Genomic DNA, 25681 nt, shown 5'->3' with positions numbered 1-25681 from the left:
AACACAGGGATAGTGGGTGTTTTTAGTGGAAGAAGGGAGGAAATAAATGATAGGTGATAAGTAACAGTTGAAGGTATGGAAATGGATGAACTAATTTATGAAAAGTAGACTATAGAATAAAAAGGAAAAGGACTGAGGAAGGGGTGTCATAGTTATTATTTAAGGGCTAAGCAGAGGAAGAAGAATTAGCAAACATGCAGGTAGAAAATCCATCAGAAAAGTATTGAGGTTTTAAGATTCATATTATTTTCCTTTACTTATTTTTTTTATTAAAAAATTACTGGACTTTATTTTTTAGAGCAATTTTAGGTTTACAGAAAAGTTGAGAAGAAAGTACAAAGTTTCCATATACTCCCTTCCCTAATCCTTCAGTTTCCCCTGTTACTAGCATCTTGCATTGGTGTGGTACCTTGGTTAAAACTGATGAACTAATATCAACACATTAATATTTACTAAAGTCCATAGTTTATATTAGGGTTCAGTCTTTGTGTTGTACTATTCTATGTTTTTTTTTATTGTACTTCTCAATGTTCTTTTTCACTTTAAAGATACATCTTGATAATGAGTTTATTCATCTCTTATTCTTCCTCATGGTATTTTATAATTAGTCATATTTTAAAATTTTTTCAAAATTAATAGATCTTTTCTTGAGAATGGGAATTACAGATCTATCTCCTCTGTCTTTACTTCTGGTTTCATGGAGCTATTTATCCATAGTCCAAAGTAGGTATCAGAAAAGGAAATATTCATAAATTTTGTAATCACACTTCTAGTATGTTCTACTTCCAATTTAAATGAACCATAGGTGTCACAATTCTTTTCTTTCTTTTCAAAGAAATATTTTATATGGGACTATGGAGAGCAAATGTTAATAGTGTTTATTTCCATATAGATTATGAGTAATTTTTATTTTATGCTTTAAACTTTTTCTATATTTTTCCAGAAATAACATCAATACTTTATAATTGGAAAAATATGTGTTAGAGACAACTATTGGTTTGTACAAAAATTTTTTTGTTTGTTTTTTATTTTATTGTGGTAACAACACTTAACATGAGACCTACCCTCTTAAGAAATTTTTAAGTATACAATATATTATAGTTGACATAGGTACAATGTTGTACAGTAGATCTCTAGAGCTTATTCATATTGTTTAATTGAAACTTTATGCTTGTTATTCTTTGATTCCATGAATCTGAGTATTTTAGATACCTCACATATGTGTAATCATGCAATATTTTTCTTTCTGTGACTGACTTATTTCACTTAGCATAATGCCCTCAAGGTTCATTCATGTTGTTGCATGTGAGGTGGTTTGTTCCACAGAAGTTTGTGGCAATCGGTTTGCAGGATACCTGACACAGATCAAAAAAATTTCTTTTGGGCTTCCCTGGTGGCGCAGTGGTTGAGAGTCCATCTGCCGATGCAGGGGACACGGGTTTGTGTCCCGGTCCGGGAAGATCCCACATGCCGGGGAGCGGCTGGGCCCGTGAGCCATGGCCGCTGAGCCTGCGCGTCTGGAGCCTGTGCTCCGCAATGGGAGAGGTCACAGCGGTGAGAGGCCTGCGTACCGCAAAAAAAAAAAAAGAAAAAAAAAATTATTTTGCTTTTGTGAAAATACAGAGGAAAAATCTAACGTTATTTTACAATGAAAATATGTTATATGTTAACAAAAGAACCCTTTTTACAGAAGCCCCTAGAAATAAAAGGAAAATTAAGGCCAAAGCAAAATTCATGTCATGGCGTAAGAGCACTTTACTCCCAAAGATACAAGACCTATTAATTTAAACAGTGGGACTTCTGTTCATAAGAGTACCAAATATTCTGAATGGATAGAAGACTCGAGCTGTAAGCTGATGGACTTTTGTGGTCTAAAAGCAGTTGAGAGTTTCTACGCTTAATAAAAGATTTCTCATGTTACAGCAATTGAGGTTGTCAAAAGTGTATAGAACAGATTGTGTTTCACGCTTTTTATGAGTGAAACAGCTTGCATGGCTTATTGAAGGTGGGTTAAAACTGTGGGAATCCTTATTCCATTCACAACTCTGAATACGTACTTATGGTATTTATACATCTAGAGTTTAAGTGATCGCTGATTACCATCTGTACATGGATAATTTTTACCCTATGAACTATTGGTTCCAAAGTATTGTTTTGACATTATACACTATAACTGATCTAAACAGAAGTAAATACCACAACAGTTCGTTCTCCAAAACCAAATTCAGCCCAATAATTTCCACATTATTGTGAAATCTAACATACTCATCACCCACACTTAGTTCACTACATAGTCAAAGTTTGGGAAAGTAAGAATCAGATCTATGTAGACATATCATCACCCACTTGACAAAAATCCTAAATGAAATCAATTGAGACCCCAGAGTTCAATTTAAGAAAGTTACATAGACCTAGAATTCCCAAAATTTATCAAGTATGGCTGTTGGCTGATATTTATGGTCTCCCTTTCCATTTGTATTCTACTGTTTCTTTTTAATCATGGTACAGTATAACTTGTCTAAAATTTTTTCAAGGACTGAAGAGTCAGAAACAAAACTAAACAATTTGAAAGCAAAACTTCTTGGGATTATAGATGCAATCTAAAAAATAGAAGCATAAGGTATGGGAAATCTTTATAGTTTATAGCCTTTTAGACATTTTAATAGCAGCCAAGGCATAATAGGTACCAAACAATCAAATTCCAGCTACAAAGGACTGTTTTAAGACTCATTTTAAAAGTTGTATAAGCAGCTTCTCATAACCATAACACTTCCCACCAATTAAAAAAAGGAGGGTGGGAAAGCATATGGATGAGACAGAGGGTTATTGTTAGACATAATTGAAGTTATTTATTTACAAGTATGTATTTCTAAATATCAGAATAATTGAAGTTTTGTGTTGAGTCGTTTAATCAAAATCTGTCTAAAGTTGGAGAGAGAAAATATCCTGAGAGATTGCTGTATTGATTAATTCCTAACCTGAGTTGTAATGCATACTGACCTGACTAATATAATCTGACACTATTAGGTCAATATTACTGTAATTATCTAATTCTGAAAGTTCATACACATATGGTTGGCTCTAATAACCCTTGAATATGTTTGTAATTCATTGAGGAGTTTTGACCTGTTCTAACAACCACAGCAAAAAAGGAATTAATGGGAATGTTCAATTGTTAAGGAACCTAATAAGAGAGGGAAGAGAAATTTACATTCCTAGAATGTCACTATATATCAGACATCATGCTAGGCACTTTACATGGGTTACTTACTTAATATTTCCAACAATCCTGTGAGTGATATATTGTAGTATTATCCTACTTCACAGATGAAGAAAAATAAGACTTAAAGGGAGAAAGTGATATGTAGGTGACACTTAGTTCTTCTTTGTGATGAAAACCCAAACTCATGAGGATAAATTAGAGGAAGCTGTTGTAAGACAGTGAGGCTGGGCAAAAAACATGTCAGATAGGTTTCAGCATGAACAAATGCAAGGTGACATTTCTTTAAAATATATTCAGAGAATAATGGTAAGTCATTATTAACTATTCCTGTAGTTAATAAGATACTAATCCAAGCTGTTACAGGCAACACACCAATAAAGGATTGAGCATTACCAAACACTAAATGTAAAACTAAATTGAAAACACTGCTCTACTCTTCTACAAACTCCAATATATCCAGATCCATTCTATTCTATTCTGCCTACTTCATCTCTAGAAATAAATAATGGAATCAAAAAAGGCCCAGATGAAATTGACTGACTTATTTAAGGGAAACTGACACGAAGTTTTTTAGGTTAAAAATATAGATTCTTCCATCCTCAGAGCACTTTATGTGAAATGTTGGTCTAGACTCTGGAGTATGATGGTAAGAAGGATGAACATGCTCACTCATCTCTTTTCCAGTAACTCATGTGACAAACATCAGATACTGTCCAGATGCTAGAAATCAAAATGACAATGATATCTTTTAGTCACCTGTCTAGACATCCCTGCCATTTTACTGTGACCTGGGATATAAATGCAGACTGTGCCAGGCTCTACCTATCCCCTTGGGCCTGGAAAAGCAATTCCATACTGTTGCATTTGTTTTCCTCAACCCCTGACCTATCCCAACCCTGGTCCTATATCATCCTCCCATCCTTTAGGGGAAGGCTAGTTAAAAAAGTTTAGGGACTTCCCTGGTGGGGCAGTGGTTAAGACTCTGTGCTCCCAATGCAGTGGCCCCAGGCTCAATCCCTGACCAGAGAAATAGATCCCACATGCATGCCACAAGTAAGAGTTTGCATGCCGCAACTAAGGAGCCAGCCCACCGCAACTAACCTGGTGCAACCAAATAAATAAATAGATATTTAAAAACAGTTTCTTGTCCTAATTTCTCCCTCCAGCTGGCCTGGGCTTCATTGGGGAAGATGTCTCATATGTGTTGAACCCTAGGATCAAAGTCCCTGTGTCAACTTCAAAACCTTGCAGAAATGAAAGTGACAAAACCTATCATTGTTCCTAGCCCTTGTTATTTATGTAGAGTAAAATATTTTAATCAGGCCTTAGTACAAACAAGACAGCACATGAAGACAATAAATCTACAGTACAATTTCTAAAATATTTATTTGATAAAGTATGGTCAGTTTAATGAATATAAACTCCATTAATATTAACAAGTTCATAATGGGAAATACAGGGACCTGTGAAATAAGACATAAATATAGTAACTACAATTGAAGTGGAGATTAGAGCTAGCCTAGGGGTAGCAGAAAATCCCAAAGGGTTGGGCCCCTCCCTTCCCAAGGTCAGCCCTGCACTGGGCACAGGAGAAGAGTTAAAGTCCAAGCACCATGCATTTTCTGACTGGCTTAGATTACAAATCCACTGAGCCAAAGTCCTTGGTTTGGCCATCATTTTATCCATATAGTTATCATAATCAATTTTTCCGGCCCGGAATACCTCTCATACATCTGCCCCTACTAGGTACATGAGCTTTTTTTTTTTTTTTTTTGCTGTACGCAGGCCTTTCACTGTTGTGGCCTCTGCCGTTGCGGAGCACAGGCTGCGGACATGCAGGCTCAGCGGCCATGGCTCACGGGCCCAGCCGCTCCGCAGCACGTGGGATCTTCCCGGACCAAGACACGAACCCGTGTCCCCTGCATCGGCAGGCCGACTCTCAACCGCTGTGCCACCAGGGAAGCCCAGTACATGAGCTTTTGCTAAAAGCAGTTTGTTACAGGTTGGGTTCTCTGGGAAGCAGACCCTGAGATGGAAAGTAGCACATGGGAAGTTTATTTAGGAATCTCTTAAAATCAACACTTATAGGGGAAGGGAAGAAAGAAAGAGTGGGCAGAGGGAGAATTTGGCTGCAATGTAGCCACAACAAGGTCTTAGCTGACTCCATGGGAAGGTCTGAAGTTAAGATGATCCTTGAGCTGTCTCCTGCTGAAGTAAAGGAGCCTGATGGCCAATAATGTTGAACATCTTTTGCTGTGCTCGTTGGCCATTTATTGATTATCTTTGGAGAAATTTCTCTCTTTTTAAAATCAGTAATGTTGTTTAATCTATTTGTTATACAGAAGAGGAAATAAAGGAACGTAGAGTTATTTTCACAAGATTGCCCAAATAAAATCCGAGCAGGGCATACAGCATTTCTTTCCCACCTTCTTTCTTTCTTTCTTTTTAAAAAAATATTTATTTATTTCGGCTGCACAAGGTCTTAGTTGCGGCATGCAGGATCTAGTTCCACGACCAGGGATCAAACCCAGGCCCCCTGCCTTGGGACCGCAGAGTCCTACCCACTGGACCACCAGGGAAGTCCTTCCACCTTCTTTCTTGAATGACCCTGGACCATTGACGCAACCAAGCATCACAAGGCCTTGGCATAAGCCATTCCAGAGTCTAAAGAATTAGACTTAAAAGTCAAGCAGGGACTTAAAAGTTTGATTCTATTAAAAATGAACTCATATATATTTTTTCAAGCAAACTATTCTCAGGGGATTCTTAAGAGTCCTTTCTCAAAATGACTAGGTTTCACAATTAACCTTTGTGAATTTTTTTAAAAATAAATTTATTTATTTATTTTTGGCTGCATTGGGTCTTTGTTGCGGGCTTTCTCTAGTTGTGGCGAGCGGGGGCTACTCTCCGTTGCGGTGTGCAGGCTTCTCGTTGTGGTGGCTTCACTTGTTGTGGCTCACGGGCTCCAGGCGCGCAGGCTCAGTAGTTGAGGCACACCGGCTTAGTTGCTTCATGGCATGTGGGGTCTTCTCAGACCAGGGCTCAAACCGGTGTCCCTACATTGGCAGGCAGGTTCTTAACCACCATGCCACCACGGAAGTCCCCAACCTTTGTGAATTTTAAGCAGAAGAACAAAATTAAGCTATTAAAGGATCAAATGAGATAATGTATGACAAAGGAAATACAAGGGATTATCATGATTAAATATGTTTCTTGGTTTACCACAATATTTGCCCTATGCTAGAAAGTGAATAAGTAATTTTAAAAGAACTAAATTATAGGTTTTTTAGGCTCTTTAAAAAAATTAATTTCTGGGCTTCCCTGGTGGCACAGTGGTTGAGAGTCCGCCTGCCGATGCAGGGGACACGGATTCGTGCCCCGGTCCGGGAAGATCCCACGTGCCGCGGAGCAGCTAGGCCCGTGAGCCATGGCTGCTGAGCCTGCGCGTTCGGAGCCACAGCAGTGAGAGGCCCGCGTACCGCCAAAAAAAAAAAAAAAAATTAATTTCTTCCTTCCAGTTTTATTGAGCTGTAATGACATATAGCACCGTATAAATTTAAGATAAACAGCATAATGATTTGACTTACATACATCATGAAATGATGACCAAAATAAGTTTAGTGAACATCCATCATCTCATATAGATAAAAAATAAAAGAAAAAACAGTTTTTTCTCCTTGCGATGAGAACTCTTAGGGTTTACTCTCTTAACAACTTCCATATATAAGATAGAGCAGTGTTACTTATATTAATCATGTTGTACATTGTGTCCGTAGTACTTATTTATCTTATAACTGGAAGTTTGTAACTTTTGACCACCCTCATCCAGTTCCTCCTCCCACCACTGTCTGTCTCTGATGACCACAAATCTTATCTCTTTTGTATAAGTTTGTTTGTTTGTTTTTGAAGTATAATTGATCTATAACACTATGTTAGTTCCTGGCACACAACACAGTGATTTGATATTTCTATACATTTTAAATGATCATCACAATAAGTCTAGTTACCATCTGATACTATACAAAAATATGACTATATTCTGCACACTGTACATTTCATTCCCATGACATTTTGTAACTGGAAGTTTGTACCTCTTAATCTCTTTTATCCCCTTACCCACTTCCCCTCTGGCAACTACCTGTTTGTTCTTTGTATCTATGACTTGGTTTCTGTTTCATTTTGTTTGTTCACTTGTTTTGTTTTTTAGATTTTACATCTAAGTAAAATCATACAGTATTTGTCTTCTCTGTCTGATTTATTTCACTTAACATAATATCTTCTAGATCCAAATGTTGCAAATGGCAAGATTTTATTCTTTTTTATGGCTCAGTAACATTCCATTGTGTATATATACCACATCTTCGTCCATTCATCTATTGGTGTCCACTTAGGTTGCCTTCATATCTTGGCTATTGCAAATAATGCTGCAATGAACATAGGGATGCATATATCATTTTGAAATAGTGTTTTCGTTTTCTTCAGAAATATACCCAGGTGTGGAATTGTTGGATTGTATGGTAGTTCTATTTTTAATTTTTTGAGGATCCTCCATACTATTTTCCATAGTGGCTGCACCAGTTTACATTCCCACCAACAGTGCACAAGGGATCCCTTTTCTCCACATCCTTACCAACACTTGTTTTCCTTTTGATAATATCCATTCTGACAGATGATATCTTATTGTGGTTTTGATTGTTTGCATTTCCGTGATGATTAGTGTTGTTGAACATCTTTTCACGTGCCTGTTGGCCACCTGTATGTCTTCTTTGGAAAAATGTTTATTCAGGTCTTCTGCCCTTTTTTTTTTTTTTTTTTTTTTTTTGTTGTACGCGGGCCTCTCACTGTTGTGGCCTCTCCCGTTGCGGAGCACAGGCTCCGGACGCACAGGCTCAGCGGCCACGGCTCAAGGGCCCAGCCGCTCTGCGGCATGTGGGATCCTCCCGGACCAGGACACGAACCTGTGTCCCCTGCATCGGCAGGCAGACTCTCAACCACTGCGCCACCAGGGAAGCCCTGCCCATTTTTTAATTGAGTTGGCTGGTTTTTTTATATTGAGTTGTATGAGTTCTTTTTATATTTTGGATATTAACCCCTTATCGGATATATCATTTGCAAATATCTTCTCCCATTCAGTAGGCAGCCTTTTCATTTTGTTGATAGTTTCCTTCACTGTGCAAAAGCTTTTTAGTTTGATCTAGTCTCATTTGTTTATTTTTGCCTTTTTTTCCCTTGCCCGAGGAGACATATTCAAAAAAAATATTGCCAAGGCCAATGTCGAAGAGCATACTGCCTGTGTTTCTGGAGAAATTTCTATTCATATCCTTTGCCCATTTTCAATTAAATTGTTGGTCTTTTCATAAGAGATTTGAGTTCTTTATATATTCTGATTAAATGTCCTTATCAGATATGATTTCCAAATATTTTTTCCCATTTACTTTATTATTTTTTTAAGATAAATTTATTTACTTATTTTAATATATTTATTTATTTATTTTTGGCTGTGTTGGGTCTTCGTTGCTGCGTGCGGGCTTTCTCTGGTTGCAGTGAGTGGGGTCTACTCTTTGTTGTGTTGCGCGGGCTTCTCATTGCAGTAGCTTCTCTTGTGGAGCATGGGCTCTAGATGCGTGGGCTCAGTAGCTGTGGCTCGCGGGCTCTAGAAGGCAGCCTCAGTAGTTGTGGCGCATGGGCTTAGTTGCTCTGCGGCATGTGGGATCTTCCTGGACGAGGGATTGAACCTGTGTCCCCTGCATTGGCAGGCGTATTCTTAACCACTGTGCCACCAGAGAAGTCCCCCCCGTTTACTTTCTTGTTAGTGTCCTTTGAAATACAATTTTTTTTCATTTTGATGTCCAATTTATCTATTTTTTCTTTACTTGTGCTATTGGTATCATATCTAAGAAACCATTATCTAATCCAAGGTCACAGGTATGTTTTCTTCTAAGAGTTTTATAGTTTTATCTTTTAAAGTCTTTAATTTTTAGCTAATTTTTATACCTGAAGTGCAAGTAACAATTCAACATGGACAACAGCCTATACACTATAACACTTGATCAAAACACAAAGCAATCCAGTGAGATCCTCTGAAGGCTTAAAGTAAACAGAGAGATTCTCTATTAGAACCCCTGGCTGTGTGTATTCAAAAGAAAGAGCGGGGCTTCCCTGGTGGCGCAGTGGTTGAGAGTCTGCCTGCCGATGCAGGGGACATGGGTTCGTGCCCCGGTCCGGGAAGATCCCACATGCCGCGGAGCGGCTGGGCCCGTGAGCTATGACCGCTGAGCCTGCGCGTCCGGAGCCTGTGCTCCGCAACGGGAGAGGCCACAGCAGTGAGAGGCCCGCGTACCGCAAAAAAAAAAAAAAGTGCATATGTAAAAAGACCAAATAACTAATTTGCTCTAAGACCAGTATTTTCCTGAAAAAAAAATTTAAAAAAGTAAATAAAAGGGGTGACTCTCCATACTGTAAACAAACAAACAAATAAGCAAACAAAAAACAAAATCACACATCTAATTAACTCTTATTCATCCTTGAGATCATAGTTCTAACATCTCTTCCTTAGGGAAGACTTCCCTAGACCTCCACACTAGGTATAGTCCCACGAAGCTTTCATTCACAGCAGCATGTAATTACGCACTTGTGACAATATTTCATTAGTATCTGTCCCCCCTACAACCCACATGCTACATTGAAATGCCAAGAGGGCCAATAATCCCAGTTTATAGTGCAATAGCTGACATATAGTAAACATTAGATAATATTTTTATTAATAGATTTTAATTTTTAGAAGTTTTAGGTTTATAGAAAAATCGAGCAGATATACAGAGTTACCATATAATGTTCCCTCCCCCACCCTGGTTTCCCATATTATATCTTTAGTGTGGTATTTTTGTTAGAATTAAAGAGACAATATTGAAACATTAACTGAAGTCCATAGTTTACATTAAGGTTCATTCTTTGTGTTGTATAGTTCTATGGGTTTTGACAACAGCATAATGTCATGATCCACCATTATAGTGTAATACATAATAGTTTCATGACGCTAAAAATCTCCTGTGTTCTTCCTATTTATCCCTCCCTCTCTCTCCTCCCTAACCTCTGGCAACTATTGATCTTTTTACTGTCTCTATAGTTTTGCCTTTTCCAGAATATCACAGTGTTGAACTCATACAGTGTGTAGCCTTTTCAGACTGGCGTCTTTCACTTAGCAATATGCATTTGTTTCCTCCATGTCCTTTCATTGCTTCATAGCTGATTTCTTTTTATCATTGAATGATATCCTACTGTAAGGATGTACCATAGTTTGTTCATCCATTCAACTGTTGAAGGACATGTTGGTTGCTTCTAGTTTTGCTACAAACATATGTAACCATTCATGTGCAAGTTTTTGTGTGGACATATTTATATTTATTTGGGTAAACACCTAAGATTGTGATTCCCAGATCATATGGTAAGACTGTACCTAGTTTTGTAAGAAACTGCCAAACTGTCTTCCAAAGTGCCTGTACCATTCTCCAGCAATGATAAGAGTTCCTACTGCTCTACATCTTCACCAGCATTTGGTTTTATCAGCATTTTGGATTTTAGCCATTCTAATAGGTGTGTAATAGTATCTCATCATTTTAATTCGCAGTTCCTTAATGACGTATAATGTTGAGCATCTTTTCATATGCTTTATTTGCCATCTTTATGTCTTCTTTGGTAAGTTGTCTGTTCAGGTTTCTTGCCCATTTTTAATTGGGTTCTTTGTTTTCTTATTGTTGAGCTTTAAAAGTTCTTTGTATTTTTTGGATATGTTCTTTACTGGATGTGTTTTGCAAATATTTTCTCCCATTCCTTGATTTCCTTTTCTTAATGGTGTCTTTTGCAGAGTGAAGTTAATTTTCATAAAGTTCAACTTATCGATTTTTTAATTCATGGAGCATGGTTTTAGTGGTGCGTCTAAAAGCAAATTGCCAAACCCAAATCGCAAAGACTTTCTCCTATATTATCTTCTGTAAGTTTTATAGTTTTGCATTTTACATTTCTTTGTATACTCAGTAGCATTTGTTAGATAAATTAAGGAAGGTTAATGTCAACAGAAATGGAACAGATGAGTTTGGGTGGGAAGAAAGTTACTGGTTCTACCGATTTTGAAGGCATCAGCATAAAATGAACAGTTAAAGCCTGTTGGGAACTCATCCAGAGAACTAAGTTGCAGGTTAAGACATAGTTGAGACAGCCATTTGATCAGAGGGCAGGATTCAGGGTAGACCAAGGACAGATAAGTCAGAAGAGACATAAAGATCTGGTTCACCAGTCAGAATTTCAAGAGAGGGAGTCCAGTACCCTGGAGAGCTCCCCACGTTTTGACAGCCTGGGAGCTTTCAAACGCTCCTAGATGACAGCATTTACATTTTCTCACAGGTTACATGACCAGAAACCTATATCACTGTACTGCATGAGTTTTAAATATCCTTTTAACTATTACAAGAGTGGAAAAATTAGGAAATAGAGAGGAACATAAAGAAGGAAAAAAAAATCTTACCACAGAGATAATGATTAACTAATGACAGCGGTGAAACAAGATCCACAAATTGACCCTATTTATTCATTCCTGTTTTCTTTTGTCAGCAATCTTTCAAATACTCCAGTTTAATTTGTACATTTTGTGAAATTAAATTTGAATACCCAAGATTATGTAATTAAATATATTCTGATTCATTTTTAATTACTATTTTTGCCAAACCCTTGTTCCTGGCATAGGAGAGACAGGGAAGAACACTAGTGAAGCAAACTGGACTGGAGTACCAAGGCTTGATTAGGTGTGTAGCTTTCCATCTAATACCAGCCCTCTCCTTTATTGAGCTCTAGCTGAACTTCCTGCTGCATACTTGACATCTTATTTTAATATCCCATGGGCACCTTAAACTCAAATTGTTCAGAACTTAGTTAATTAGCTTTTCCCTCAAATTGTTCCATATCTTTTATTATCTATCTTGGTTAATTTTAATATCAACCACCTTATCCAGTCTTTGCAAAAATGAAGAAGGGAAGAAAGAAAGGAAAGAGGGAAGAAGATACGAAGAAATACAGTCATCATCTCTCATCTCACTCAAGCCACAGACCTCAAAGATTATCCTCAAATCAATTCATTCTGTCACCTATCTCTTCCAGTGACTGCCAAGTTTCGTTGGCATCTCTTTCTGTCTCTGATATCTCTTCTTTCCTTGCTGTTCAGACCTTCAGCCATTACTCACCTAGACAGTTGCAGCGGCCTCTCTATTTGCAGTATTTCCCATCTTGAATCCAATTTCCACACTACCACCAGAGCGATATTTCTAAAGGATGGATTTATTTAAAAATCCTCTGATGATTCTCCTATTTCTCTATAGGATAGTGATTAAAAAATCATCTCCAGAGTCAAACAAAACTGGATTCAGGGAATTCCCTGATGGTCCAATGGTTAGGACATGGCGCTTTCACTGGGGTGGCCCAGGTTCAATCCCTGGTCAGACAACTAAGATCCTGCAAGCTGCGTAGTGCTGCCAAAACAAACAAACAAAAATCGGATTCAGATCTGCACTTACTGTTCTGTGACCCTGGACAATTTGCTTATCTTCTCTGTACCTCAGATGCTTTACCTGTAAAACAGGAATTGATAATATATGCTTCATAGGGTGGTTGGGAATATTAAATAAAGTAGCATATGTAAAGTACTTTTTCACACATCTTAGCAGAGGGTAAACATTCAATAAATATTATTATTATTACTTTTATTATAATAATGGAAGTTCAAACTTCACTGCATGTTAGTAGATTTAAAATATTTTGATAGCCCAGAATAGCAAATCCTTCTTTGGGAAAACATCTTATCTCCCAGTCCAGTCCAGTACTCTGCCTCTTGCGGTGACAGCTAATAAGACTCCACTTTTTTGGCTACAGGGATGGGCATTGGTTCAATTTTTGTTGACTATCTCATCTTCTTGCCTATAACATCTGGTTCAGGATAAGCATGTGACCCGAGCCTAGCCCAACAGAATACTTCACTGGGATTTTTTTGGCTGGTACACTAAAGGTGGGGGGTAGGGATGGGGGAAGGAGGTAGAGGTAGAAAATTCCCTTTTCTTAATTGGTTCCTCTAGAAGATATAACCTTCCTAAAAGCCCTGTTTCCCACTAAACAGAGAACGCCATCTGCAGAGGAAGAGATGAAACACCATTCAGAGAGGAGAAGAGATGAGAGAGAGAGAGAGAGGGAGAGAGACGGAGGATCCTTATATCTCTTTAGTTTCTGTTTCTAGGCAACACCAAGGCAAGGGTTTTCACCTTTCCAAGGCTTGTTCTGGTTACAGTCATGACCCTTGCAATGAAACAAGTCTTGACTGATACCACTTGTCATACAAGGTCTCTCACGATAAGACCCAACCACCTTTCAATCCTATTTCTATCTTTCACAGTAGGTTTCACTAAATTTGTTCTTATTCCTAACATGCATCACACCCTTCACACCTCTGTACATTTGTGTATCTCAATTACTTATTAATGGCACTATCTCCACACTCTAAGCCCTCCAGCTCACTTTGTGGATATATATTATCAATGCTTGTCCCCTGTCCTGAACACTGTGTAGCACAGTTTTTCTGTTATTTATTGTTAAATAAATACCCATTTAAAATTTTATTTATATAAAGGCAGATCTGTGGTCCAAATGTGTTTCCAGGAATAGGGATATAAAGAATAGTAATGGCTTCCTACCCTCAAGAAGCTCACAGTTGAATCAGGGGAGTCAGACATGTAATAACTGCTGTAAGAGAAAAAAATACTTTTACACATATTATTTCATTTAATCCAAATGATAAAGCTTTAATGTTGATATTCTTATCCTCCCCATTGAATTCAGCAAAGAAGCTCAGGCTGTGAGAGTTTAGGAAACTTGCCCAAGATCACTCAGCTAATAAAGTGAGAGAGGCTGGCCAGCAGCTCAGGTCCTTTGTCTTCCAGCGTTCCTGCTTCTGTTATTCTGTCTCTCACATCATGCTTTCTGTCTTTTCTTGTCTACATCTTTGAACACTCAGTGGACAAAATAGCAGAGCAAAGCAGATAAGATGCTTTACTTTTTCTTACCACTGGATAATTCTCTCTCTCATCCCCTTCCTCCTAGCTTTTGCTGATTTAATCTTCAAAAGCTTCTGTCATAGGCAGGATATGTCACAAGCATGAATTGGAACCTAGTTCTTATGACTCTTTTTTTTTTGGGCCGTGCTGTGTGACATGCAGGACTTTACCCAACCAGGGATCGAACCTGTGCACCCTGCAATGGAGGCGTGGAGTCTTAACCACTGGACCACCAGGGAAGTCCCTTATGACTCTTAATTGAGTGATTTGTTTTGACTGCACACACAGTTTTCACTTGCCTTAAATTTTTGACTGCCAAGACAGCACAAATATCATTTGATGGAAGCACATGTAAATTATTCTGGGATTAGGGTAGGGGAAAGATGATTTGACAAGCCTAAGGAATGTGCACATGCTACAGGGTCCCAGCTCTGGGGAAGCTTTGCACACTGTGGGAGGCTGCTGAGAGTACACTTTGGAACCAGGAAGGAAAACCACTTTATTTTTATTTTTTTAATATCTTTATTGGAGTATAATTGTGTTACAATGTTGTGTTAGTTTCTGCTGTATCACAAAGTGAATCAGCTATACATATACATATATCCCCATATCTCTTCCCTCTTGCGTCTCCTTCCCACCCTCACTATCCCACCCCTCTAGGTGGTCACAAAGCACCGAGCTGATCTCCCTGTGCTATGCAGCTGCTTCCCACTAGCTATCTATTTTACATTTGGTAGTGTATATATGTCCATGCCACTCTCTCACTTCGTCCCAGCTTACCCTTCCCCCTCCCTGTGTCCTCAAGTCCATTCTCTATGTCTGCGTCTTTATTCCTGTCCTGCCCCTAGGTTCATCAGAACCACTTTTTGTTTTTAGATTCCATATATATGTGTTAACATACAGTATTTGTTTTTCTCTTTCTGACATACTTCACTCTGTATGACAGACTCTAGGTCCATCCACCTCACTACAAATAACTCGATTTCATTTTTTTATGGCTGAGTAATATTCCATTGTATATATGTGCCACATCTTCTTTCTCCATTCATCTGTCGATGGACACTTATGTTGCTTCCATGTCCTGGCTATTGTAAATAGTGCTGCAATGAAAATTGTGGTACATGTGTCTTTTTGAATTCTGGTTTTCTCAGGGTATATGCCCAGTAGTGGGATTGCTGGGTCATATGGTAGCTGCACTTTCAGTTTTTTAGGGAACTTCCACACTGTTCTCCATAATGGTTCTATCAATTTACATTCCCATCAACAGCGCAAGAGGGTCCCCTTTTCTCCACACCCTCTCCACCATTTATTGTTTGTAGATTTTTGATGATGGCCATTCTGACCCGTGTGATGTGATACTTTACTGTGGTAGGAAAACCATTTTACATGGCACGGTCTCTCCAGCACTCTCCTCTGACAAAGCTTAACATTCTGCCAGCTGGTGAGGGAAAAATATTTAAAGGGTCCACATCCATTTTCACAAAACAAGTAATGAAGGGTGAATTTGGAAATGGTAGGTAATAAATTGATAATGGGCATGCTATATTTTAAGATGTATTATATGAGGGGTTTAAATTTGCTATATATATTTTTACAACAAATAACTGGGTTTAAAAACAATGTTCATGTTACATATGGACGTTTCAGTTTTGGATAAAAAGGAAAGGAATTTTAACAAATCCTTTTGATTTGATTATTATGAAAACATTCTTTATTTTTTTTTATATATTTCAGATCCATTTCCCTTTTCAGACCAATGAAAGCAAACACTATAAGGACACAGAATGTGTTTCCTTTTTTTTTTTTTTAACATCTTCATTGGAGTATAATTGCTTTACAATGGTGTGTTAATTTCTGCTGTATAACAAAGTGAATCAGCTATACATATACATACATATCCATACCTCCTCCCTCTTACTTCTCCCTCCCACCCTACATATCCCACCCCTCTAGGTGGTCACAAAGCACCAAGCTGATCTTCCTGTGCTATGTGGCTGCTTCCCACTAGCTATCTATTTTACATTTGGTAGTGTATATATGTCCATGCCACTCTCTCACTTCGTCCCAGCTTACCCTTCCCCCTCTCCATGTCCTCAAGTCCACTCTCTATGTCTGCATCTTTATTCCTGTCCTGCCCCTAGGTTCATCAGAACCATTGTTGGGTTTTTTTTGTTTTTTTTTTACAGAATGTGTTTCTTTGATGTCTCTGACTTGTCTAGTTATTCATATTTCTATCTCTGCACAATGAATAATGTAAAAGATCTTCTAGTCTTTCTCCACAGAGAATAATAGCTAATAATTGAGAGCTTGTACGTTTATAAACACAGTATTTTATAACATTCTCTGTGATTTTTCAATTATATAAATTTTTATAAATTTTGAGAATTACCTAATATTTTGAATATTCTCAAATTTTTGTATTTTTCATTTTTGGCTTTGAATATGGTAGAGAGCTCAATGCTATTATTGAGTTCTGTTACATATTAACATATCTAGATTGTTTCAGTCAGAGTAAATTAAAATATGCTGGGTGGCAGACAACTCCAAATTGCAGTGGTTTAACACAACAAGAGTTTGTTTCTCTAATTAAAAATTTACATGCAAAAAGATGAATACAGGCCCATACCTCACAGTATACACAAAAATTAACTCAACTGGATCATAGACTTAAATGTAAGAGCTAAACCTATAAAACTTCCATGAGAAAACATAATAGAAAATCTTTGTGATCTTGGGTCAGGCAAAGAGTTCTTAGCTATAACATCAAAAGCATATGGCATTGAAAAAAGATCCATTGAACTTTATCAAAATTAAGAAACTTTTGTGCTTCAAAAGACACCATTAGAATATTACTCAGCCATCAAAAGAAACTAAATTGAGTTATTTGTAGTGAGGTGGATGGACCTAGAGTCTGTCATACAGAGTGAAATATGTCAGAAAGAGAAAAGCAAATACTGTATGCTAACACATATTTATGGAATCCAAAAAAATTTTTTTAATGGTTCTGAAGAACCTAGGGGCAGGACAGGGATAAAGACGCAGACATAGAGAATGGACTTGAGGACACGGGGAGGGGGAAGGGTAAGCTGGGACGAAGTGAGAGAGTGGCATGGACATATATACACTACCAAATGTAAAATAGATAGCTAGTGGGAAGCAGATGCATAGCACAGGGAGATCAGCACAGGGAGATCAGCTCCATGCCTTGTGACCACCTAGAGGGGTGGGATAGGGAGGGTGGGAGGGAGTCGCAAGAGGAAGGAGATATGGGGATATATGTATACATATAGCTGATTCACTCTGTTATAAAGCAGAAACGAACACACCATTGTAAAGCAATTATACTCCAATAGAGGTGTTAAAAAAAAGTGGTTAAAAGATTTGAATATATGTTTCACCAAACAAGATATAATAATGGCTAATAAGCACATGAAAAGATGCTCAACATCATTAGCCATTAGGGAAATACAGATTGAAACCATGAAAGGAAACGACTTCACTCCCACTGGAGTCAGTAAAATAAAAAAGATAGACAATAACAAGTATTGGTGAGGATGTGGAGAAATCAGAACTCTCTCTCATTGCTTACACTTTGGAAAACACTTTGGCAGTATCTCAAAAGCTTAAACATAAACTTACCATACAATGCAGCAATTCCACTTCTAGGAATCGATCCAAGAAAAGTAAAAACAAGTATCTACACAAGACTTGTACACAAATATTCATAGCATCATTATTCATAATAGCCCCAAACTGGAAACAATTCAAATGTGCATCAACTGGTGAATGAATAAACAAAATATGGCACATTCATACAATGGAGTACTATTCAGCAATGAAAAGGAAAGAACTAGAGACACATGGTACAATGTGGATGAACCTCAAAAACATTGTGCTGAGTGAAAGAAGGCAGACCAAAAGACGACATACTGTGTGAGTCCATTTATGAAATGGCCAGAAAAGGCATTTCTATGGAGACAGATAACAGATTGCCTGAGTTTGGAAGTCAGAACAAGGATTGATTGCAAACAGGCATAATGAATTCTTTTAGGGTGATGGAAACATCCTAAAACTGGATTGTGGTGATGGTTGCACAACTTTAGTCTCTGCTTGTGGCATTTTTCACAGAACTGGAACAAAAAATTTCACTATTTGTATGGAAACACAAAAGACCCCGAATAGCCAAAGCAATCTTGAGAACGAAAAACGGAGCTGGAGGAATCAGGCTCCCTCACTTCAGACTATACTACAAAGCTACAGTAATCAAGACAGTATGGTACTGGCACAAAAACAGAAAGATAGATCAATGGAACAGGATAGAAAGCCCAGAGATAAACCCACGCACATATGGTCATCTTATCTTTGATAAAGGAGGCAGGAATGTACAGTGGAGAAAGGACAGCCTCTTCAATAAGTGGTGCTGGGAAAACTGGACAGGTACATGTAAAACTATGAGATTAGATCACTCCCTAACACCATATACAAAAATAAGCTCAAAATGGATTACAGACCTAAATGTAAGGCCAGAAACTCTCAAACTCTTAGAGGAAAACATAGGCAGGACACTATGACATAAATCACAGCAAGATCCTTTTTGACCCACCTCCTAGAGAAATGGAAATAAAAATAAAAATAAACCAATGGGACCTAATGAAATTTCAAAGCTTTTGCACAGCAAAGGAAACCATAAAGAAGACCAAAAGACAACCCTCAGAATGGGAGAAAATATTTACAAATGAAGCAACTGACAAAGGATTAATCTCCAAAATTTACAAGCAGCTCATGCAGCTTAATAACAGAAAAACAAACAATCCAATCCAAAAATGGGCAGAAGACCTAAATAGACATTTCTCCAAAGAAGATATACAGACTGCCAATAAACACATGAAAGGATGCTCAACATCACTAATCACTAGAGAAATGCAAATCAAAACTACAATGAGATATCTTCTCACACCAGTCAGAATGGCCATCATCAAAAAATCTAGAAACAATAAATGCTGGAGAGGGTGTGGAGAAAAGGGAACCCTCTTGCACTGTTGGTGGGAATGTAAATTGATGCAGCCACTGTGGAGAACAGTATGGAGGTTCCTTAAAAAACTACAAATAGAACTACCATATGACCCAGCAATCCCACTACTGGGCATATACCCTGAGAAAACCAACATTCGAAAAGAGTCATGTACCAAAATGTTCATTGCAGTTCTATTTACAATAGCCCAGAGATGGAAACAACCAGTGTCCATCATCAGATGAGTGGATAAAGAAGATGTGGCACATATATACAATGGAATATACAATGGAATATTACTCGGCCATAAAAAGAAACGAAATTGAGCTATTTGTGATGAGGTGGATAGACCTAGAGTCTGTCATACAGAGTGAAGTAAGTCAGAAAGAGAGACACAAATACCGTATGCTAACACGTATATATGGAATTTAAGAAAAAAAATGTCATGAAGAACCTAGGGGTAAAACAGGAATAAAGACACAGACTTACTAGAGAATGGACTTGAGGATATGGGGAGGGGGAAGGGTAAGCTGTGACAAAGGGAGACAGAGGCATGGACATATATACACTACCAAACTTAAGGTAGATAGCTAGTGGGAAGCAGCCGCATAGCACAGGGAGATCAGCTCAGTGCTTTGTGACCACCTGGAGGGGTGGGATAGGGAGGGTGGGAGGGAGGGAGACGCAAGAGGGAAGAGGTATGGGAACATATGTATATATATAACTGATTCATTTTGTTGTAAAGCAGAAACGAACACACCATTGTAAAGCAATTACACTCCAATAAAGATGAAAAAAAATTATTTATTTTTTATACAGCAGGTTCTTATTAGTTATCTAGTTTATACATATTAGTGTATATATGTCAATTCCAATCTCCCAATTAGTCCCCCCACCCCCAATTTCCCCCCTTGGTGTCCATACGTTTGGTCTCTACATCTGTGTCTCTATTTCTGCCTTGCAAACTGGTTCATCTGTACTATTTTTCTAGGTTCCACATATGTGCGTTAATATATGGTATTTGTTTTTCTCTTTCTGACTTACTTCACTCTGTAAAAATATATATATTAAAAAATTTTTAATTTATTTTTGGCTGCTTTGGGTCTTCATTGCTGCACGTGGGCTTTCTCTAGTTGTGGTGAGCGGGGCTACTCTTCGTTGTGGAGCACGGGCTCTAGGTACAAGGGCTTCAGTAGTTGTGGCTCGCGGGCTCTAGAGTGCAGGCTCAGTAGTTGCGGCGCACAGGCTTAGTTGCTCCGTGGCATGTGGGATCTTCCCGGACCAGGGCTCGAACCTGTGTCCCCTGCCTTGGCAGGCAGATTCTTAACCACTGTGTCACCAGGGAAGTCCCCAGAAATTCCTACGACCACAGTTACAGGAATTTTTTTTACTGTGCCTCCCTCAGTGCCCTTTATTCCCTGAGCACCTGGCTTCCTCAAATTAAATGATTGCCCTCTTGTACTTATATGTTTACATAGGCAAATAGCAAGCTTTTTTTTTTTAAATTTCAAAAAGACAGGCATCATTGACTTCTCTAATGTATAAGAAATTAGAACACTTTCGTGTGGCTAAAGAAGCTGAAAGTTATACTAGTAAGTGGAAATTATAGGAAGGCAGATTGTACATCTATACAAGGAATAACTTTCTAGTTATTAGTGTTTGTGAAATTGAAATGACTGCCTCTGAGGTACTGAACCACTGAAGATGTTGAAGCTGAGGGTTGCTGACCACTTGAGAGAAATGTTGAGGAGAATTTAGACCAAATGTTCTCTAAAACTGGTATTCTGTGACTAGGCTTAGATGCACAGCAAATATACCTGTTTGTGTAATATCTTTATCCATTTTTGGACTGCATCTACTTTTTTTAAAGTTAAACTCTACTCAACCAAAAAGTGTGAAGGGCATTGAAGATATATTTTTGAGAAACTATGTTATTACAGAGTTCAAAATGAAACTTGAAGGGTAGCAGATAGACTGAAGCTGTCTTCTTAAACAGATTGAAAAACATGGTACTAATTATCCCTGTGATGTAATATGACACAAAATATAAAATGATTTTTAAAATATTTTGACAAAGTTATAAACAAAGGTCCCTCATGTGGCTACTAAGAGGAGCTGGGTTTTATCTAAGTAGAAGTCACAGAGACAAGCATGCACTCTCTGTCTGTCACTTGGAACCTCTGTCGGCAGCTAAGGGTCTGCCCTAGTACGAAAAAGTTCTGTATTCCTAAAATAAACCACTTTGCACGAAATTATTCTCAGATTTCATCACAATTAGTAAGGATTTGCAAAGCAAATAAACAGAGAAACCTTTCATCGTCAGGGAAAAAAAGTCCGAAAATCTTCTATATAAGCAGCTTCTGATAGGAAGGAATTTGGGGCTGGACAATAATCGCCGAACAAAATATAATTCTGACATCCAGGGTCTTTTCCGCGCTGAATGAAATTCGAACAGCAGGTCTCAGGGTGAAGATAAGAGATTTTCTCCACAGAAGGGTTACTGGCAAGGCAAGACGTAGCGAGCACCGTCCTATTTCTCAGGAACAGAACATGCAGCGTGAAAGTTGGACACTATCTTCCCTCTGCAACACAAACAGCAGCAGTACAGCCTAGGGTCCCAAGCTCAGCGTTCACTATTGTGTTAGCGCCGGCGGCGGAAGGACTTAGCCCCACCGCAAAGTTAAAGAGTCCTTCTTTGTTCAGTCCCTGCCGCGGACGCAGGGCACGGTGTTCTTCCGCGCTTACCACACAGTCTCCGCCCCCTCGCGGCTCTGAAGAGCTGCCATTCGGTCCCGGAGTCTCTCTGCGCTCCCAGAATGCACCGGCAGTCCGCGGGAAACCAAAATGGCGAAGGGTTGTAGTGAAGTGGGCTGTGTTTGAGGCCGGTGTAAGAACGCTCACTCTCTCCCCCCCCAACCTTCGTCCCCAGGTCCTCGGTTTGTGCGTGTGTATGTGCGGGGTGCCTGGTGGGGCGGGTGCCCGGTAAGTGCTCGGACTCGCAGGGGAAGCGCCCACGGGGTCGTGATTGGTTGTTTTTTCCTGTATGAAGCGGTTGGCACCACTGAAGTGACCGAATGAGGTGAGAGACCTTGGCCTGGGAACCAGGCTCTTCCGGAGGAGGTGGAGGGGGTGGGGAGGAGGAAGAAAGGAAGCAAGTATAAAAGGGAAAGATGGAGGCTCGAGGTGGGGGTGGGGGCTCCAGTGTACGTATGGGGGTGCCTTGCATATGTCGAAAAGAATGGATGGAAAGGGGCAGTCAGTTGGGTGTTGGAGAAAATAGGGACTAAAGGAGCGAGCAGGGCGTTGGGGAAGTCGGTTGGAGGAACAAGATGAAACGTTGAGACGGGGAAGCTGTGTTTGGAGGGGCAGGAAGGAACCTGGGGGCGGGAGACGGTTGGAGGGGCAGGATGAACCTGGTGATGAGGGGGTGGGGAACCGAAGGGAGGAGCCGTGAGGAAATGGGGACTGAGGGAGATGAGGGGGACCAGAGTGCAGGGGTTGCCTGGGACCTTAGGGGCCGCAAAGGGAAGTAGCAGCATGAAACGGGAGGGTGGTGGAATTGTATGGAATTGGAGTATGGGGGTAGAGTAGAAGGGCAGGATGGAGTAGGAGGATAAGGGGAACACTAAGTAGAACGTGAGAGCAAACCCTGAAAGCTTAAGGGGAAGAAGTGGAAGGGAAAGTGTGAGATGGGGGAGAGGTACCTTATATTCGGAGCCCACCAAAAATTTGAGACAGTTTTCTGTTTAATTAAATCTAACTCGTATGCCTGCTTGGATGTAGATTTGTAGTATTGTATTCATTTTTACAACTGAGGTACTCACGGTTGAAGGGATTTTAACTAATTTGCCAAGATTTCTTAACATGTTTTAATAGTGCCAGAACTCTTAACTATGTGTTTTACAGTCTGGCGTCCTTGGTTGCTAGAATTTTTCTTTGGAAGCAGCTAGAGGGAACAGATGGATTTATCGGGGTGATTTGACGAACTGTGAGGGTTCCTGAACAATGGGTAAAGGGATATGGAATGCTATTCTATTCTTTAAAACATTGAACTTTGGTTAAAGATAGAACCCATTTACTAATTCAAATATATAAACCTAGGTAGACCTGTGTATAACGTAAGAAAGCACCATGTGAGGTCAGTATAGAACTAGAAATATGTAAATAGTGCCTGATTTAATTTGACTCCAGATGCTCCGGTAGTAGTAACTTTCTCCTTCAGATTGATTCCAGGTGACCCTTCTGTACACTTTGCCTATAGGCTGGTTTCAATTTCCATGTTTTCATTCTCCCTTGAGAATTTCTTTTTTGAGCAGTGGATTGCAAAGACAGTGAATTTAAAAGTATTTAATGTGGGTAAAATAAAATGTACTTAAATTATTGAGTGACCTTTTCAGAGGTTTGAAATGCTTTAAATGGAGCCATTTTGACGAACAGCTGTAAGTGCCCAGTAGTTTTGGCAAGGAAAGACCTGATTTTAAATGTCTTTTCTATTCTTGATATTTGGAATGTTATTCACACTCCAAGCATTTGTAGTGATAGCTTGCAAAGGGAATACAAGGTGAAACTTTTTTTTTTAGGTTCCTAATATAAAAATCTATTTGAATTCATATTTTAAATTTGCTCGCCTTCATTTTTTTTAAGTGCTAAAAATATTCTGAAGTATTTGAATTAAGAGTGCACCTGTTTCCTGATAACTGCATATTCATGTCAATGGGCATTAACGGAAATCTATACCTATCATGATGAAATGCACACACAATTTTAGAACTAGAAGTATAGAAATCATCTGGTTAAACTTTTTTTCTAGATGAAACAAAATATATTTAATTATGCTTTTAATTATGCCTGTTACCTCAAAGCTCAGTTAGGAAAGGAATTTTATCCTTTGTATTTTGCTGTGGGTCATAAGTTCTTTGATGTCATGGATTATAAATATACCTTTTCATTAGATCTTTGACTGAAAGGATAATTTGCTTTATTTGTATTTCAGCATAATCTTTACATCTGACTTTAGGAAACTGGCAGTATAGTGATAATCTATTTTAACAGATGGGGAAATTTGCCTCTGAGCAGTTGCCATGGCCAACATCTGTAGCTTGGTGGTTCTGAAAGTAAAATTTAATTGCAGCTTTAGTTAGTCTAAACTTCTGTGAATGATACTCCTTGGTTGATATTTTTATGCTTTGTTTCCCGTGTTCTTCAAGATTTGTTTCTTGCAGCAAAATACAGTATAGCAATCCTAAATTGGAATATGGTAGTTTCTCTTTGGGTGTTTTTTATGTATTCGAGTAGTGTTGTCCAATAGAACTTTCTGCAATGATGGCAGTTATCTATATCTGCTGTATCCAGTATGATAGCCATGGGCCAATGTGGTGTTGAACGCTAGAAATGTAACTGGTGAGGCTGATAATTGAATTTATTTCATTAAAACTAAAATTTAAATGGCCATATGTGACTGCTGTATTGGACAGCACAGTATTGCATCCATTTATTAGGCATTGTCACACCCATCAACCATGGAAACCACAGGAACTAAGGAACTGTCTTTGAACTAAGGAGATTCAGAACTATCTTTGAACTAGGGAGAGTCAAGTTCTCTTTGTACATTTTTAAGATGAAGTAATCTTCATTTTTGCCACGCATCACGTCTTCTGTCATTTCTCTGTTTTCATATAACATTGCAAAAGAATAGTGAAGGTATCAATGTCTCTGGTCTTTTTAAGATGTAAGTTTCTTTTTCCTTTGTCAAAAACAACAAAAATGGATTTTAGGAAAATTAGTTTACCTTGTTATTTTAAAAAATTTATTTTGTTATTTTTACTCAAAAAATTTCAAACACATACAAAGTGAATAGAAGTATAATGAACTGTTTTGTATCCATGCTTGTTTCATCTGTACTTCTACCCCCCCACTCCTTTGTTTTTATTATTTTTTAAAGTTTTTTGAGGGAAAATTTACACATCTTGAAGATCTTAACTCTACACTTTTAATAATAGTTTAATTGAGATATAATGCATGTATTATATTTATATATACATAACTCACATGTATATACCCTTTTAAGTTATAATTCAGTGATTTTTAGTATATTCAGAGTTGCACAACCGTCACCATTATCTAATTTCAGAGCATTTTATTACTCCAGAATGAAAGTCTGTATCCATTAGTAGTCACTCTCCATTCCTCCCTACCTGGGCCAACCACTAATCTACTTTTTGTGTTTATATTTGTCTGTCTTGGACATTTCATATGAATGGACTCATACATTTTTGTGGCCTTTTGTGTTTGGCTTCTTTCACCTAGCGTAATGTTTTCAGAGTATATCCATGTTGTAGCACACATCAGTACTTCCTT

The 25681-nt window shown here is 38.5% G+C and overlaps 1 protein-coding gene and 1 long non-coding RNA gene across 6 annotated transcripts in view; one reads left to right on the top strand and one right to left on the bottom strand.

Moving 5' to 3' along the window:
• Positions 1-13950: 13950 nt before the first annotated feature.
• The window catches only part of LOC141279761 (uncharacterized), a 28653-nt gene continuing 16922 nt past the window's right edge, over positions 13951-25681 (bottom strand). Inside the window, exon 3 of the long non-coding RNA XR_012334563.1 lies at positions 13951-14002. This is a non-coding gene — a long non-coding RNA (uncharacterized lncRNA). The remainder of the gene's footprint in view (positions 14003-25681) is intronic.
• MTF2 (metal response element binding transcription factor 2) overlaps positions 22143-25681 on the top strand; it is an 85747-nt gene continuing 82208 nt past the window's right edge. For all 5 annotated transcript variants that reach the window (XM_073810955.1, XM_073810950.1, XM_033863507.2 and 2 more), the window contains exon 1: positions 22143-22403. Coding sequence is in view for 1 of the 5 variants with exons in the window: in XM_033863500.2 (XP_033719391.1) it covers positions 22399-22403 (5 nt within the window). In the remaining 4 variants the exon portion in view is untranslated. The remainder of the gene's footprint in view (positions 22404-25681) is intronic.

Source organism: Tursiops truncatus, chromosome 1 (genome assembly GCF_011762595.2).
Source record: "Tursiops truncatus isolate mTurTru1 chromosome 1, mTurTru1.mat.Y, whole genome shotgun sequence".
Classification (NCBI taxonomy): domain Eukaryota; kingdom Metazoa; phylum Chordata; class Mammalia; order Artiodactyla; family Delphinidae; genus Tursiops; species Tursiops truncatus.
Note: the sequence above shows the minus strand (reverse complement) of the source record. Positions and strands in the feature narration are given on the sequence as shown.